Source organism: Heloderma suspectum, chromosome 4, assembly GCF_057233095.1.
Source record: "Heloderma suspectum isolate Gila_16-S chromosome 4, 16-S_ref, whole genome shotgun sequence".
Taxonomy (NCBI): Eukaryota; Metazoa; Chordata; class Lepidosauria; order Squamata; family Helodermatidae; genus Heloderma; species Heloderma suspectum.
Window position 1 is genome coordinate 283,496,089 of NC_139461.1, and position 19,050 is coordinate 283,515,138.

Consider the following 19,050-nt stretch of genomic DNA (forward strand, 5'->3'; position numbering starts at 1 on the left):
CAAACTGTTGTCCATTACTCCATCCTTGTGGTAGAGAATTCCATAGTTTAACTATGCACTGTGTGAAGTACTTCCCTTTATCTGTCCTGAATCTCCTACCAATCAGCTTTATAGGATGACCCCGGGTTCTAGTATTTTGAGAGAGAAGAAAAATGTCTACCTATCCACATTCTGCACACCATGCATAATTCTGTAGACCTCTATCATGTCTCCCCTTACCCTTTTTTTTCCAAGCTAAACCATCCCAGCTGTTGTAACCTTCTCTTGTAGGGGAGATGCTCCTGCCCCTTAATCATATTAGTTCCCCTTTTCTGCAATTTTTCCAGCTTTACAGTATCTTTTTTTTAGGTGAGGTGACCAGAATTGTACACAGTATTCCAGGTGTGGCTGCACCATAGTTTTGTATAGGGACAGTATGATATTGGCAGTTTTATTCTCAATTCCTTTTCTAATTATGCCTAGGATGGAGTTTGCCTTTTTTACAGCAGCTACACACTGGGTTGACATCTTCATTGAGCTGTCCACCACAACCCCAAGATCTCTTTCCTGGTCGGTCACCGCTAGCTCAGATCCCATCAGGCTATGCTTGAATTTGGGATTTTTTGTCCCAACATCCATCAAAGAATCATAGAATAGTATGGTTGGAAGGGGCCTACAAGGCCATCGAGTCCAGCCCCTGCTCAATGCAGGAATCCAAGTCAGAGCATCCCCGACAGATGGCTGTCCAGCCTCACCCTGAATGCCTCCAGTGTGGGAGAGCCCACTACCTCCCTAGGTCATTGGTTCCATTGTTGTATTGCTCTAACAGTCAGGAAGGGTTTTTCCTGATGTTCAGCCGGAATCCGGCTTCCTGTGACTTGAGCCCATTGTTCCATGTCCTGCATTCTGGGATGATCAAGAAAAGATCCTGGCCTTCCTGTCTGTGACAACCTTTCAAGTGCTTGAAGAGCGCTATCCTATCTCCCCTCAGTCTTCTCTTCTCAAGGTTAAACATGCCCAGTTCTTTCAGTCTCTCTTCATAGGACTTTGTTTCCAGTCACCGGATCATCCTTGTTGTCCTCCTCTGAACTATCTCCAGCTTGTCTGCATCCTTCTTAAAGTGTGGTGCCCAGAACTGGACACAGTACTCCAGATGAGGCCTAACCAGTGCTGAGTAGAAGGGAACTAGTACTTCCTGGGATTTGGAAGCTATGCTTCTATGAATGCAGCCCAAAACAGCATTGGCCATTTTTGCAGCCATATCACACTGTTGGCTCATATTCAGCTTGTGATCTGAAACAATTCCAAGATCCTTCTCGCTTGTAGTGTTGTTGAGCTACGTATCCCCCATCTTGTAACTATGCATTTGGTTTCTTTTTCCTAGGTGCAGAACTTGGCATTTATCCCTATTAAATGTCATTCTGTTGTTTTCTGCCCAGAGCTCCAGTCTGTCAAGATCACTTTGAATTTTGTTTCTGTCTTCCAAAGTATTAGCTATCCTGCCCAATTTTGTGTCATCTGCAGATTTGATCAGCATTCCCTGCACCTCCTCCTCCAAGTCATTAATACAAATGTTGAAGAGCACTGGGCCCAGCACTGAGCCCTGCGGTACCCCACTCATTACCTCTCCCCAGTTTGAGAAAGTCCCATTGATAAGCACTCTTTGAGTCCGATTCTGTAGCCAACTGTGGATCCACTGGAACATTGTTTCATCTAGCCCACTTTGAGCTAGTTTGCTCCTCAGGATATCATGGGGCACTTTGTCGAAAGCTTTGCTGAAGTTGAGGTATATGATGTCCACAGCATTCCCACAGTCCACAAGGGAGGTTACTTGATCAAAAAATGAGATCAGATGAGTCTGGTAGGATTTGTTCTTGACAAATCCATGTTGGCTTCGAGTAATCACTGAATTGTTTTCAAGGTGCTTACAGATAAATTGCTTTATTGTCTGCTCCAGAATTTTCCCAGGGATTGATGTCAGACTGACTGGTCTGTAGTTCCCAGGTTCCTCCTTTTTACCCTTTTTGAAGATAGGGGCAACATTAGCCCTCCTCCAGTCATCTGGCACTTCCCCCGTCCTCCATGATTTCTCAAAGAGAATAGACAGCGGTTCTGAGAGCTCTTCTGCCAGTTCCTTTATTTCTCTCAGATGCAGTTCATCTGGCGCTGGAGATTTGGACTCATTCAAAGTTTAGGTGTTCCTTGACCATATGACTATCGAACTCAAGCTGCAATCCTGCTCCATCAGCCTGTACTTCGCCTTTGCCAGGGGGGTCATAGACCCTCTTTTGGGAGAAGACTGAGCCAAAGTAGGAATTGAGCACTTCTGCCTTTTCTTTGTCATCTGTTATCATTTTGCCATCCTTATTTAATAGCTGAACAACCATGTCTTTCCTCTGTCTTTTACTATGCACATAGCGGAAGAAAGCTTTTTTCTTGCTTTTAGCATCCCTCGCTAACCTCAGCTCGTTCTCAGCTTTAGCCTTCCTGACGCCATCCCTGCAATTCTGTGCTACCTGCCTGTACTCTTCCTTTGTTGCTTGGCCTTCTTTCCACTTCCTATATGTGTCCTTTTTTGTTTTCATGTCATCTCTAAGCTTTTTGTGAAGCCACATTGGCTTCTTCTATTGTCTTCCACCTTTTTTTCTTGTTGGAATTGTTTGTAATTGTGCCTTGAGAATTTCCTTTTTTAAAAACACCCGCCCATCTTGGACTCCTTTTCACGTTAGAGTCGCTTGCCATGGGACCTTACTTATCATCGTTCTGAGTTTATTAAAATCAGCTTTCCTAAAATCCAGGGTACATGTTTGGCTACACTTGGCTTTTGATTCCCTTAGAACCAAGAACTCAAGTATAACATGGTCGCTTTCCCCCAGAGTTCCTGTAACTGCTACTTTATCCACTAAGTCATCTCTGTTGGTTAGGATCAAGTCAAGGATAGCCGATCCTCTAGTTCCGTCCTCTACTTTCTGTAGCAGGAAGTTATCCGCCACACAAGTCAGGAATTTCCTGGAGGGGCCATGTTTTGCAGAATTTGTCTCCCAACAAATATCGGGGAAATTGAAGTCCCCCATTGCTACTACATCATGCTTCCTTGAAACATTGGCTATTTGCTTTTCAAAAGTTTCATCCTCGTCTTCTCCTTGATTGGCTGGCCAGTAGTAGACTCCAACCACCAGGTTCCTTTTATTCTTTGTTCCATTTATTTTAACCCAGATGCTCTCGATGGGGCTACCAAACTCATCCTCCTGTATTTCTGTGCAGAGATATGTATTTTTTCACATATAGTGCAACCCCACCTCCGTTTCTGTTCCTCCTGTTCTTTTGGAACAAGTTATATCCTTCAACTGCTGCATTCCAGTCATGCGAGTCATCCCACCAAGTCTCAGTTATACCTATCAAGTCATAATGTTCCTCTTGTATTAAGAGTTCAAGTTCATTCTGTTTGTTTCCCCTACTCTGGGCATTAGTATATAGACATCGAAGACCATGTGCTTCATGGTCTGGCTTTCTTCCTACATGTTTGTGAAGACTATTATTGGGTGCTATTAGAGCTGTTCTCTCTGTTGTGGTGCATGAGCCTTGGTCCATTGTTACCCCCAACTTTACGTCTCCCTTCCCCGTAGGATTCAGTTTAAAGCCCTCCTGATAAAGTTCTTCATGCTGTGGCCAAACACATTCTTCCCAGCCTTTGTGAGGTGCAACCCGTCCCTTACCAACAGTCCATCTTCCAGGAAGTATAGCCCATGGTCCCAGAATCCAAATCTCATTGGCACCACCTTCGTAGCCAGTCATTCACCCGGAGTATTTTTATTTCCCTTTCTATCCCTCTTCTAACTACTGGAAGGATGGATGAGAAAACTATCTGGGCCCCAAAGTTCTTGAGTTTCCTTCCCAAAGCTTCAAAGTCTGACGTGATTTCTTCGTAGCTCCGCTTGCCGGTATCATTTGTTCCCACATGGATGAGAAGAAAGGGATACCTGTCAGTGGGCTTTATGAGTGCAGGCAACCCTTCAGTAACGTCTCTAATCCGTCCTTCTGGGAGACAGCATACCTGGCGAGTCCACGGGTCTTCACGACATACTTCGGTTTCAGTCCCACGCAGCAAGGAGTCTCCCACTACTACTACTCTTCTCTTTCTCTTGTTGTAGGCCTTGGTTTCATCACCTCTGCTTGGCTGACCTTCAGCCTCTTGCTCGCTCTCATGCAGGTTCCCCTGTAATTCTTCCTCTGCAGGTTGTCCTCCAGTCTCATCCTCAAGTACTTGGAATCAGTTCCCTAGTTCCACTGCCTCTACTGGTGCCGAGTGTCTTCTTCTCCTCCTAACTGTCACCCTTTTCCAAGGAGTATCCTCTACTTAATTTTCCTCACCTCAAAAGTTTCCTCTTCTGCCTCAGCTTGCTGTTGCTATTCTAAGTCCTGTACTTTGCTTTGCTGCTGTAGTTCCACCATTCTTCCAAGAACTCTTCATGTTCTCTTCTTCCCTGGAGGGTTGCCACTCACCACTCCAGTCCTCTTACTTTTTCTTCCAGCAGTATGATCAACTTCTGGCACGTGTAGGCCATGTTGTCCTCAGGCAAGAAAACAAACATGGCACACACCTTGCAGGTCACCACCACTGGAGAGTCTTTTTTCCCTTTTTGTGTCTAGCTTTCTGATTGTTCTAGAGTAGCCTACACCTGGTCCTTTACTCACTGCAGGTTAAAAACAGAGTCCCACTGGTATGGAAGTGTGTGTAACAAGACAAATATTTTCTTTAAATGAAAAAAAAGTTAAAAAATATATAAAGTAAAATAAAATAAAATAAAACAATTTTAAATAAATAAATAAATAAGTGTGTGTGTGTGTGTATGTATGTATGTTAGGGGCCTCCCCCTTGACCTCCCTGCTGAACTCCCCTGGCCAACTCCTGTTTGCTCCACCTGTTTGCTCGCTCTGATCATGCGCTCTCTGGGAGCTTGCTTGCTTGCTTCTGTAGTCCCTAGACCAGCTGGAGCAGCTTCCTCTGGTCTGCTCTGCTCAGCTGGGAGGCGCGAAACAGACTGAAGCTTCCTGCTTCCTGCATCACTTTACACTTGCTTACATTGAACTGCATTTGCCATTTAGATGCCCATTCTCCCAGTCTGGAGAAATCCTTTAGGAGCTCTTCACAATCCCTTTTTGTCTTAACCACCCTAAATAATTTTGTATCATGGGCAAACTTGGCTATTTCAGTGCTCACTCCTAATTCCAGATAATTTATGAACAGGTTGAAAAGCATTGGTCCTAATACAGATCCCTGTGGGACCCCACTATTTACTTCCCTCCATTGGGAGAATGTATCATTTATTCCTACTCTCTGCTTTCTGTTCTTTAACCAGTTACTGATCCATAAGAGGACCTGCCCTATTATTCCATGACTGCTAAGTTTGCTCAGAAGTCTTTGATGAGGAACTCTGTCAAAAGCCTTTTGGAAGTCCAAGTAAGCAATGTCTACCGGATCAGCCCTGTCTACATGTTTACTGACACTCTCAAAAAACTCTAAAAAGTTAGTGAGACAGGACTTACCTTTGCAGAAGCTGTGATGACACTTTTTCAGCAGGGCTTGTCCTTCTATATGCGTACTAATTTTATCTTTAATAGTGCCTTCAACCAGTTTACCCGGAACAGACGTTAAGCTAACTGGCCTGTAATTTCTTGGATCCCCCCTAGATCCCTTTTTGAAAATTGGTGTTACATTGGCCATCTTCTAGTCCTCTGGTATAGAAGCTGATCTTAGGGACATGTTGCAAATTTTGCTTAAAAGATCAGTAATTTCATATTTGAGTTCTTTGAGAATTCTAGGATGGATACTGTCTGGGCCTGGTGATTTTTTTGCTTACAGTTTATCAGTAAGGTTGAGAACTTCATCTTTTGTCACCACTATTTGCGTGAGTTTCTCAGACTCCCTTCTGGAAAACATTGGTTCAGGCACAGGTATCTGTCCTATATCTTCTGCAGTGAAGATGGATGAAAAGAATTCATTCAGCTTCTCTGCAATCTCCTTGTCCTCCTTCAGGTCTCCTTTAACTCCATTATCATCCAACGGTCCATCTGCCTCCCTAGCTGGTTTTCTTCTTGTGATATATTTAAAGAATTCTTTATTGCTGGCCTTGATGTTTTTAGCGATATGCTCTTCAAAATGCTTTTTTGCATCTCTTATTGTCTGCTTGCAACCGCCTTTGTACAAGCTTGTGCTGCCTTTTGTTTTCCTCACTTGGGCAAGACTTCCATTTTCTGAAGGAAGCTCTCTTTTCTCTAATAGCTCCCTTAACACTTTGCCTTGTCCCTGAACACTTTGTCTTTAGTTCATCCAGCCCAGCTCTCTGAGCATGTGTGAATTTTAAGTGCTGAGTCTAGAGAATTGTGTTGTTGCTGTTTTGTTTGCTTGCTTAGAAATGAAAAGCTGTTGACACATAGATACTAATGTGATTTATCTCCTTGGCATGAAGGCTTCAATCTGAGCCCAGAGCAGTGGTAGATGGAGGATACCCAAATGAAGCTGGCTCCATGGCGAGAGATTAGCTCTTGGCTCCCTCCTATGCTTTTAATTTTCTCCTCCTTTTTGGTCTAAAAGGCCAGATGTGATGGCAAATTAGTTCTGGAAGCAGATTCTTCTCCTGGAGTGGGATGGGGGCATGGGGGGGGGGAGGTTGGCATGAGATTCATTTCTCCCTGCATGTGCTTTTTTGACTGACTGCACTTGGCGAGCTGCAGTTTGTTCAGCTGTCCATTCCCCTGCTTAATCTGGGGTCTTAAAATAAAAACAAACAAGCGGATATTCAGAGAAAGGACATAGCATGGAGACACTGAGAAGCATTTGTTTCTGCGCTTTGGCTAAAACAGCACTCGGCTGGTCCCGTGCACAGACTCCAGTACGGCTAAGGAAGCTGGGAATTCCTACAATGAGAAACTGTGTCAGGGATCTGTTTTTTCAAGTTCTTTTTTAAGTAGAAGAAGGAAAAACACAACAACCTAGGAGGTAAGCTAATTCCTGCTCAATGCAGAGACATTTCAACAGCCTGCCAGGGGCACAGAGGACCCAATCCACTGATGGTTGGTGCTCTTGCCTTTAACGTGAATTTAAGGCTCCAGAAGAGATCAGAGGCTTACTGTGCATTCCTATACATGTCTACTCAGACCTCAGTCCCATTGATTTCAATGGGGCATACTCTTGGGTAATTGGGTATATGATTGTGGCCTAACTGACAGTGAGTTTCAAATCTGCAGCCTTCCTTCAGGATGGGCTACTGTATGCTCTTTAGCCTCCCTTTCTCCACAAGAAAAGCAGCAATGAGCTTTTTCCCAAATGGAATTTAAAAATCCCCAGCCCAAAATAAGACATGCCCCAAGAAGATGCAGTTTTCCCCCTCTAAACCCCAATGACTGAAGAAGGAATTATTACAGCTGAAGACATCTTTGTGGTTTGGGCTGTAGAGTGCTGGGATATTTTCACAAGGCAAGGGCTAATGCTTCTTTTAACCATATGTTTTGGCAATGCCCAATAGTTGCCTCTTTGGGGGGAGGAGGTTATTGTATTAGGAAGCTGTATTTTCATGTGTGTGAATACACACACACACACACACAATTTATTAATTACATTTCTATACGGCTCAATAGCCAAACCTCTCTGGGCAGTTCACAGAAATTAAAACCACAAGTACAGCATAAAAACAATATAAAATATAAAAGCTTAAAACTACAGTACAAAGTACAACAAGAATAAAACCTAGCAGCAAGGCAGAGATTTAAAATACAGTAACAAATTTAAAACGACTGAGCTAAAAGACTAGAATGCTAAAATTCCTGGGAAAATAAAAAGGTCTTCACCTGGCGCCGGAAAGAGTATAACGTAATGTCAGGTGAACCTCCCTAGGGAGCTCATTCCACAACTGGGGTGCCACAGCAGAAAAGGCCATCTTCCTGGGAGCTGCCTCACTTCCTTTGGCAGGGGTTCCTGGGGCCAGTCTAAATGGAAACACTTTGTGAAGCGATTGGGGCAAAATCTGCATTTTCACAGAAATGAATTAGCTCTTTCCACGGTACACACAGTGCTGTATTCCTCGGCTTTGCAGGGGTAAATGGGAACTGAAGCTGCATTAGTTAGGATGGGGTGGGCGAGTCCTGCCATAAGTAGAAATGAACATCAGCAATTGTGTAGGTGTGGGGCATCCAGTGAGCGGAGGCTTGCTCCTCTTCCCTTGCATGTTCAACGAAGTGCAGTGGAGGACTTGCTTATGAGTAGACATCCATAACAAATACACACACACATTTATGAGGCAGGCAGGCAGGCAGCCGCCACCACCTGGAGACTGAGCAGAATGAACGGGAGCGTAAGAGGTGCTGAGAGCAGAGAGCGCGGAGCCTGCGAGGAGGAAGAGTGACTAGCACATTGTCTTTGATGTATATTAACCTCCCATTCAGCGGGCTCCCCCCCCCCCACACACACACACAGGCTCAATGAAGTGCTTCTGAGTACACATTCATGAAAACCATCTGCCTTGGCATACACCCTTTCTTATCTACACAGGTTTGAATCACCAGGTGTCCACTGTTCCTTAGCTGTGCTCCTTCGTAGCTGCACAGTTTCAAAACGGCAGAGCTGGCTCCACTCCCCACTCCCAAACTCAATCAATATTTAAAGTCAGAGGCATCGACTGAGCCCATGTTCACAATAGTGCAGTGTCAAAGCAGCAGGGCTGCTCCTGTACTCAGCAAAAGTGGAATTGAAGGCAATGAGTTACTTCCTGGTAGACACGTTTACCCCTCTGCTCTCCCCATGCCACCGCCCTATACAACTTTCCCTTCCGCCAATCAGCACTGCTTCCACCAACTCGCACTGAAACCACCTGAGGTCACACAGACTCCCAAACAGCACTGAAGCCACTGTGACAGGAAAATCCAACACAAAATTAGTTTGAAAACCTGGATTTAGAGCAAGAAATGCCAGGCTAGCTATGGAGAACAGTCTGCATCATCTGACACAATCAACTTAGGGGTGAAGTAGAACTGGAGTAAAAGCCCCATGTAGATGGGGGCCTGGAGAAGGACCCCTGAGGAGATCTTAGGGTCTGGGCTGATACATATGGGAAGAGACTATCTTTCCGTTAACCTGGCCCCAAGATATTTAGGGCTTTAATTGTTAATATCAGCACTTTGAATTGGGCCTGGGCATGGACTAAGCAGCTAGTGCAGCTGGAAAAATACTAGCATAATATGGTCACATTGGCCAGTCCCTGTTAACAACCTCGCTGCCCTGTTTTGGACCAGCTGAAATTTCTGGATCATTTTCAAAGGTAGCCCCATGCATAATGCATTGCAGTAATCCAGATGAAAGGTTTCCAGAGAGTGGATAACTGTAGCTAAGCTATCTCCGTCCAGATAAGGACATAGGTAGCATATCAGCCTAAACTGGAAAAAGTGCTCCATGCCACCAAGTCCACCTGTGCCTCTAGTGACAATGTTGTATCCAAGAGCATCTCCAAACTATGAACCTGATCCTTTAGGGGGAGTGCAACCCCCTCCAGAAAAGTTTGAACATCACTTAGCTGGGCAGATGAACCACCCACTAACACAGCGGTTCTCAACCTGTGAGTTGCGACTCCTTTGGGGGTCGAACGAGCCTTTCGCAGGGGTTGCCTAAGACCATCGGAAAACACCCCAAAACAAACATATCTCGGCAGTTCCTGCCTCATTACCAAGCTACAACCCCCACAATGCTCGGCAACAATGCTTCTCCGAGCACCTATGATTACGTAATTTGGGCTAGGGCAGGGGGAGGAGAGAAGTAAACGAAGACGTTCGAATTGAGGAGACGTTTAAGCCGTTAACTGAAACGGAGCGGTCGGAACTGAGCCAGGTGTGTGACGGGGAGGAGATCTGCGGGCGCGAGCCTCCCTCCGTTGCTGGGCGGGCGTCGCGGGCGCTCCGGCGTCCAATCCCCTAATAGGGCGCAGCAAGGAAACGAGGGTGGGCGGTGGGCGGGAGCGTGCTCCGAAGCGCCCATTGGCCGCAATGGATTGTAGGGGGAAAGAGCAGTCCGAGCAGATGGCCGTGTAAACAGGGGTGACGCTACGTCAAGCCAGTTCCCCTCAGTTCTATGAAGCACTATAGGGCTGGGTAGGGAAAGCGCGCACGCGTCTCCCATCATGATAGATGTTCTCACGTCCCGGATAAGGTGATCCCAAGGAATTGGCATCTTCTGGTGCTCGCAAAATCGGTTTTATAATTGTAAGACTTTAAATTACCAATTAGTTTGCACTGAGGCTAACTGGTACAAACAAGCAAATGAAGGGGGTTGGATCCAAGATCTGCCTTCAATTGATGGAAGTCTTCTGCTCAATTTTTGGGAATCCTACACACACACACACACACACACACACTACAGTTCACCCCATTCAGCAGGTCCCCTAACCCACTATGTAACATTATGGGAGTCTGGAGGGGCTGCTATGGGAAGGAGAGGTGGGGAACTCCCATTGCACATGACTAAATCTGCATCTAATCCAAAATGGATCCCAGATTCAAATCTTAGTATGGTGAAAGTAGCCCCTAGTTTCATTAGTATCTTTAGTATCGAATTTTTCTCCCATTGCACATGATACTAGGTGTTTGCCTATGTGGGCAACTGTTGCACATCTCGAACAGACTGCAACAGCTAAAATATATTATTACTTATTGGGCTGCACTTAGGTAACCTATCTGAGTATGAGCTATGTATCTTGTTCATCCAGCCCTAGATTTTCTTAGTTTATCACGGAACATTTCAGCTGCTTACCATGCTCCGGTTGTGATGCCTTTCTTTTATTCCTACACCTGTTTTCACAACTTTCCTACAACAACCACCAAGGCTTGACCTTGGGACAGTTCCTCAGCCCTGATCCAACAAACACCCCCACCAGTGTGGGCTCCCACCTTTGCACAATGCTTGCTGCAAAGACAAAGAAACTATGCCCACCCCTGTGTGGCACCTCACTGACTGTGCCAGCAAGAAAATAAAAGGTCCAGAGGGAGAGGCTCTCCCTTTATTTGCACAGCCAGAATGGCACAGGACCACTGATAGCATCCCATGGATTTCTTTTCACCACACTCTTGAACTTTATCAGGCTGCAGTAATCAAGAGTTAACAGAATCAATGTTGAGTCATCAGACTTTACCTGTCAGGCTGCATGCATTATGTGGGATGCGGGGCTGGCTTAGCATTTGAGGAGATTAAAAACTCTAGGGCAGCGGTTCTCAACCTGTGTTGAAAGCAGCAGTATTGGAGGTAAAACGACACTTCATGAATTATAATTACTGGGTAAATGTAAAATCATGTACTGTAAAATCATCAACTACTGCAAAAAAAAAATCTGTACCATGGGAAGGTGAGGATTGCTGAGGATTTACTGTTGCCAGCGGCCAAAGACATTCATTCATTCATTCATTCATTTATTTCATTTCATTTCTATACCGCCCAATAGCCGAAGCTCTCTGGGCGGTTCACAAAAATTAAAACCAAACAACACACAATAAAACAATTTAAAATATATAGAACATTAAAACCACAATATAACAATATAAGACATTGTTCGAGTTATGATCGGAGACGAATTTGTTACGAAATTGAGTGCAATTTCCTTATCTAACGACACTGTCCGCAGAAGAATAGATGACATGTCTGTTGATATTCTTGATCAGGTAATCCAGGAAATTAAATCTGCTCCACTTCTAATATTTAGTATCCAGCTTGATGAATCTACAGACGTTGCAAACTGTTCACAGTTACTGGTTTACGTGAGGTATATTAATGATGGCGACTTTAAAGATGAGTTTCTTTTTTGCAAACCTCTTGAAACGACAACTACTGCACGTGATGTATTTGACGCAGTTGGTTCATTTCTGAAAGAGCATAAGATCTCTTGGGAAAAGGTTTGTGGTAGCAAAATTACAGTTATGAAATAGCAACGAAAATAATTTTATGGTTGGGGGTCACCACAACATGAGGAACTGTATTAAAGGGTCGCGGCATTAGGAAGGTTGAGAACCACTGCACTAACAGGACCTCTGTCTTGTCTGAATGGAGTCTCAGTTTATTGGCCCTTGTCCAGTCCATTACTGTCCCCAGGCACTGATTCAGAACACCCACTGCCTCACCTGGATTTGATGAAAAGAATAGAGCTGGGTGTCTCCTCCGTATTGGTGACACCTCAGCCCACATTTCAAGATGACCTCCCCCACTGGTTTCATGTAGATGTTAAACAGCATAGGGGATAAAATAGAGCCCTGTGGAACCCCATGGCACAATTGCCATGGCACAGAGCAATAATCCCCCAGCACCACCTTCTGGAATCGGCTATCCAAGTAGGGGCGGAACCACTTCAATGTAGTGTCTCCAACTCCTAGCCCAGACAACCTATCCAGAAGGACTCCATGGCTGATGGTATTGAAAGCTGCTGAGAGGTCCAAGAGAATCAACAGGGTTGCACTCATCCTGTTCCTCCCCCAGCCAAGGTCATCCCACAGGGCAACCAAGGCAGTTCCCTTTCCAAAACCAGGCCTGAAACCTGATTGACACAGATCTAGATAATCTGTTTCAATCGAGAGTGTCTGGAGTTGTCATGCAACCACTCGCTCAAGCACCACGCCCAGGAAGTGGATGTTAGCCACTGGTCTATAGTTACTAACATCCTCCGGGTCCAGGTTAGGGGGTGTGTGTGTGTGTGTGTGTATATGCATTGAAACTGATATATCCAAATCTATGTAGCTACCTTTTTTCTTTTCCTCTTCTTGTTTTGTTGAGCTGAAATTTTACAATAAAAAATGAATTCTTAAAACCCAAGGCAAGGGCCTAATTAGGTTTGAGGTGAGCGAATCTTAGGACAGCCATGCTGGAAAAAAGTATACAAACGATAATGACAGATCATCCCCTCTAAAGGGATTTTCATGCCGTAGATCAGTGGTGAGGAATCTATGGCCCTCCAGATGCTGCTGGACTCCAAATTCCATCAGCCCCAGCCAGCATAGCCAATGGTCAGGGATGACGGGAGATATAATCCAACAACATCTGGAGACTGACAGGTTCCCTATCTTAGATTCTGAGAGCGATTTAATCTATAAAATGGTAACTATGAGAAATAAAATTTGATCAATTATTACTTGATACATGATTAAAATGACAAAAAATAGGTTTTGGTGTGTGTCCTTCAACAAAAAGTTTTCAAAGTGGTTTACATAGTCAAATGGAGTGGGAGGATCGCATAGTAATATACATAGAGCAAGAATGCAATTGTAAAAAAAGAAATCCAAAACTCAGTCCTAAAGCAGAGCACACAACGTTTTCCGCTCCGAAGGCCACATCAGGTGTCTGCTGGGGTGCCAGGGCATGCACGTGTGCACCCACAGGTAGACACATGCATGTGCACACATACACTCTCTCTCACACACACACACACACTCGTTCACCAGCACTAGCAAGGGAAACAACTCTCCATTCTCTGATCAGCAGAGATCAGAAATAAGGGAAAGGTTTCCTTTGCTCACCTCAGCGTTAATGCTAACAGGGGAAAATCTGGGTGGGATCCCCATGGATCTGCTGGCTGTGCTGGAAGTGGCTGAGGGCTGTATGCAGCCTGCAGGTTGTGGGTCCCTCCCTTAAGTTTCATCATAAGGCATCGGGGGATCAAACCAAAGAGACTCTGGCAACAGAGCCTAGTACCTTACTCATTGTCCCACCAGTGTGGCTGTCAGGCAGAGGGAGCTATCAGTAGGGGTGCACGAAAGTCACTTACCTGGTCTCGCAGCTTTTCGCGGTGGAGGGGAGGCGCTTCGCTGCTCCCCCCGCAAAGTTCAGGCCGGGGCGGGAGGCTTCCCGCCTCGCCCGGCCGAAATTCAGGCCGGGGGGGAGGCTTCCCACCTCGCCTGGCCGAAATTCAGGCCGGGGAGGAGGCGCCTCACCTCGCCCTGCTGCGAAATTAAAAGTTAAAAAACAAACAAAAACGCCCCCGTGATAGGCTACGTGACGATTAACGCAGCCTATCACGGCTAGATCTGCAAAGTCAGCCGTGATAGGCTACGTAAATCGTCACGTAGCCTATCACGGGTGACTTAAAAAAAAAAAAAGCACGTACGCAAATGGCGGCCCCCATAGGGAGCCGCCATTCGCGTTCCTTATTTGGTCGCTGTAGTCTACATAAATCTTTACGTAGACTACGGCGAAAATAAGGGCAACGCAAATAGCGTTGCCCTTATTTTCGCCGTAGTCTACGTAATCTTTACGTAGACTACAGCGACCAAATAAGGAACGGGAATGGCGGCTCCCTGTGGGGGCCGCCATTATCCGTACGCGCTTTTTTTTTTTTTTTAAGTCACCCGTGATAGGCTACGTGACGATTTACGTAGCCTATCACGGCTGACTTTGCAGATCTAGCCGTGATAGGCTGCGTTAATCGTCACGTAGCCTATCACGGGGGTGTTGTTTTTTTTTTTTCTTTAATTGGAATGGCGGCGGCGCCAGCCGGTCGAAAGACCGGCTGCCGCTCCCGCCCCGGACAAAGACCCGATGAACCGCTGTCCGGACCCGCCGCCGGGAGGGACATTCGCCAAAGGTAAGTCCCGTCCCGGGGGGGGCGCGGGGGGCGGGGGGTGCAGAGAATTTCTCCCCGAAACTTGTTCGGGGGGCCGAACACGTTGGCGCTCGGTCCCCCGAAGTTTCGGGGAGAAATTCTCCACCATCCCTAGCTATCAGCCTGATCAGTGCTGTGCTGCAGCACCATCTGTACAGTGGCCAGAGAATGGTACTGCTACACTTCATCCCGGCTGGACCAGATGACCTGAGGAACCAATAGGTGCTTGGCTAGACTGGCATAACTGTTGCTCTAGGCTTGGTTCCTCAGTCCGAGCAATTTGTCTCGCTGAGTAGCCACACAGACTCACCTTCTCTGCCTGTTCTGGAGTTTGATCACCACCCCCATCTTAGAGCATGTCATCTGCCCCAGGCCCTTTAGATCCTTGTCTGCCTGCTCTGGAATCTGATCAGTGGCCCATCTTCAACCACTTTATCTGCTTCTGGTCCTGCTGAGCCCTGACATGAATTTCATCTGCACTCTTCCTTGAATCTTATAGGCTTCATCAGGAAGGTGCTATCAGCAGCTGCTGGCTTTCAGAACTCTTGGTGAAGAAGGTTGTTGGAGGCACTATCCTCTTCTATAGCTCTCTTGCTGGTGTTGCTTGGCCAGGCCCACAGTGGCCACAGAGAAATAGGCCTCTGCCCTGGAAGTGTGTTACCAAGCACCAGGTCCAGATTACATCAGATGTTGGTGTCCCAAGGGGGCATGGGCTTCTCTTCACCCAGGCAGATGGTATCAATGGCTCCTGGCTGTCTCTGTGTATCACTTGATGACTCACCACTTGTTAACTTGGAAAAAAGGAGGTAAGGGGAGACACGACAGAGGTCTACAAAATTATGCATGGTGTGGAGAATGTGGATAGGGAGACATTTTTCTCCCTCTCCCATAATACTAGAACCTGGGGTCATCCCATGAAGCTAGTTGGTGGGAGATTCAGGACAGACAAGAGGAAGTACTTCTTCACACAGCACATAGTTAAAACTATGGAATTCGCTATCACAGGATGTAGTGATGGCCATCAGTTTGGATGGCTTTAAAAGCGGGGTGGACAAATTCTTGGAGGAAAAGGCTATCAATGGATACTGGTCTTGATGGCTATGTGCTACCTCCGGTACCAGAGGCAGTGAGCCTATGTATACCCGTTGCTGGGGAACATGGGTGGGAGGGTGCTGTTGCGCTCATGCTCTGCCTGTGGGTTCCCAGTTGACAGCTGGTTGGCCACTGTGTGAACAGAATGCTGGACTAGATGGACCCTTGGTCTGATCCATCATGGCTCTTCCTATGTTCTTAACTTGCAACTGAATGCATGAACTGACCCTACTGCAAAGCATTGTGTTTCTGGCTGATGTGAGGGTATATCTAAGTTCTGTGGAGCTTGATTTGTTTATGGCTCCTTCACATGCACAGGTTGGATAGTGTAGTCATCCAGTGAAGAACATGGATATGTGAACCATCCCATAGTCGGTACACTCCATTGGCATTTTCATGGTACTTTCATATAAGAAAGCCATAGGTCTTTGTTGCAATTTTGCTCAACCAAGGTATTAACGTAGGTGATAAAGATGATGGTGTGAATCACCCCTTACTAAAAAAAAATCTCTATAACTAAGAAATTGCCATATGGAAGTGTTACTTGTACTTCTTAGATCACTGTCAAAGTTAATGCCTATCTGTATGGCTTGGGGGAAGGAAAGGAGTTGCTAGGATAAATTGTGTAGAGCTACAATGTTGTGAGGCTACATATGGGAGACGCGGAAGAATCACATAAGGAATTTTAAGATCAGCAAGAGAGGCCTTTCTCATGTGCCCACCTGTGAGAGCAGTTAGGTGAGAGGGCCTTGTCTGCAGTGGCCCCACACCTCTGGAATAAGTTGCTATCAGGGGTCTGCCATGCTCCATCATTGCAGGGTTTTAAGAAGGCCTTGAAAACATATTTTATTTTGGCCTGATGATATGATTGCTGCTGTTGCTATTTTTGTTACTGTTTGTAAAGCTGGTTTTGTTTTTTTATTGCTGTTTTTATTTGTGTTTTATCACTTTTAATATCTTACCGGTTTTATGTGTTTTATTGTTGTAAGCCGCCTTGAAACGGCTTCTGCCCTGAAAGGCAGCCAAGAAATATTTAATTTTTTTAAAAAAAATCCAGGTAATCAAGGTGAGGATGACTGAGGTTCTGCTTTCTGTAATTCTGGATGGTTTCAGGTGATCACTTTACCACACAGCTATACCTAGCGACCATAGCTAAGTGGTAGAGAGCAAGCTTTGAATGTAGAATGTCCTAAGTTTAATTCCCAGCTTCTCTAGTTGTTTGTTGGGAAAGCTTCTACCTGAGACTCTGGAGAGCTTTTGCCAGCTAGAGTAAACAATACTGGCCTAGTGAACAAATGGTCTGACCTGATATAAGGCATTTTCCTATGTTCCTAAAATCTTCCCTACTACTTCACGGGTAATGAAGAAGACCAAGCAAGGCTGGGGTGAGAACGGTCACCCTGGGGATAGTTTGGCCATTTACACTGGGCTTAATACCATTCTATTTATCTCTTTATTTCTTCTTTTGTTTTCGTAGGTACCTCAGGGATTTACCAGGGACCCAATGGCCTGACGGGTTCTGCAGGGTTCAGCACAGTGCACCAGGTACAGCTTTAACCCTTAAAAAAAATGGCCCGAAAAGGAGGTTCATTTATTATTACTTATACACGGCCTTTCCAGGTCAAACCACTCAAGGCAACTTCTGACATACAAATCACCATAAAAATTAATGATAAAATATCAACATACCAGCAGTAATAATAAAACGTTACGCCCAGCATGACTAAACCAAACAGCAGGACAGTTAAATAATGTGATTTTGAACAAATGGGTCTTTAAAGCTTGCTTAAAGGTCTGCAATAATGGGACCTCATAGAGTTTACTTGAGACAAAGACTCACAGGAGTGGGCCCTGTTGAGAAGGGCCTGTTCCTCACACTCACAGATCTAATTGATCTCACAGGAGGGCACATGAGGATGATTGCCGATCAATGCAAGGATGATTGCCAAGTGCAGGCAGCCCAATAAGGTTAAGGCAGCCCTTCAGAGAACCTGGTCCCAAGCCATTCCAGACTTAAAACGGGGGTGCAGAACCTCTTTTGGGCCAAATTTTGTTTTAGAGAAGCTCTTGAGGGCTGCATTCCAGTGGTGGGCAAGGCCAAAGGCTAAAGGAACAGGGCCAAAATTCCCAAAATGACAGCATATTTTTGCTTGAATCTCTTCCTACCAATAACTAAGCCATAGGAGAGGCATTTCAACCTTTCAGAATGGGGAGAGAACTGGCTGGGAAACCACCAAACAATTGGTGGTTGGAGAAAAGGTGATGGGCCAGGGATGGGGGCATGGCCTTCTGGGTAACCCTGGTGGGACAGGCTGGAATTGAATCTGGCCCCTGGGCCTATGGTTCTGCAAACCAGCACTTTTAATTGGCCTTGGTAATGCACCTGCACCCAGAACAATAAAGGTGTTGCATGTTCTGACCGCCTGGTCCCCACTAATATCTGGGGGGCCAGTTGGCATTCCCAACCCATCTTCAAAGGCACCCCCACGTAGAGCACATTACAGTAGTCCAGTTTGGATGGCACTAGAGCATGGGTAAACTGAGACAAGGTCCGTCCTCTCCAGATAGGATTGCAGTTGGCTTATCAGCCTAGGCTGATAAAAAGCACTTCTGCCCACTGCCGCCACCTGAGCCTCCACAGTTAGTGCTGCGTCCAGGAGAACTCCTAAACTGGGAGTTCACAGGGGGAGGGGGAGTGCAACCCCATGAAGAAAAGTTTCAGTCCCATCCAAATTAGTCAGCTTCCCCACCCACAGTAATGCTGTGTTGTCTGGATTAAGCTTCAGTTTGGGAAGAGCTGTAGCTTAGTGGTAGAGCACCTGCTTTGCATGGAGAAGGTCCCAGGTTCAATCCCTAGCTTCTCCAGATAGCGCTGGAAAAACTCCTGCTTGAGAGCCACTGTGTAAGGCCTCAGGCCTGAACCAAGCTATCAGTAGTTTTAGAGGGGTTTAGATGATCCATAATGCTCTCTGACTTTGGTTCAGTTGGCTGCTGTTTTCCCTAAAAGGCCTCTTGATTTACCAGGATGAGTCAAAAGTCAATAGCACGGCCTCAGCACATTCCATACTAATGAGCTGGAGTGTCTTATCAGGATGTGCCTGGGAAGTGAAGCTTGTTTGCCTTAAAGCTGCAGGTGTCTGTGCTGGGAAAGTTCTGATCGCTTCCCTTCTGACCAACCACTGTTAGCCTATGCCGGGAAAGTTGTAGATGCTGTTGTCATGCCGGTTGCTGTTGTCATACCACCTCACTGCTAACGTGTATGGTATAAAACCCATTTTACCCCATGGCTCTGAGTTCAGAGAAGCTGTCTGATCCAACCATTGGGTATGCCTGTGTGCTGTAAGTACTCAATAAAGGC

The 19,050-nt window shown here is 45.9% G+C and overlaps 1 protein-coding gene across 4 annotated transcripts in view; it reads left to right on the plus strand.

The window, feature by feature from the left end:
* Window positions 1–19,050, plus strand: part of EYA2 (EYA transcriptional coactivator and phosphatase 2) — a 203,797-nt gene that overhangs the window by 119,386 nt on the left and 65,361 nt on the right. For all 4 annotated transcript variants that reach the window (XM_084854031.1, XM_084854032.1, XM_084854030.1 and 1 more), the window contains exon 6: window positions 17,170–17,237. In XM_084854031.1, the coding sequence (XP_084710157.1) occupies window positions 17,170–17,237 (68 nt within the window). The remainder of the gene's footprint in view (window positions 1–17,169; window positions 17,238–19,050) is intronic.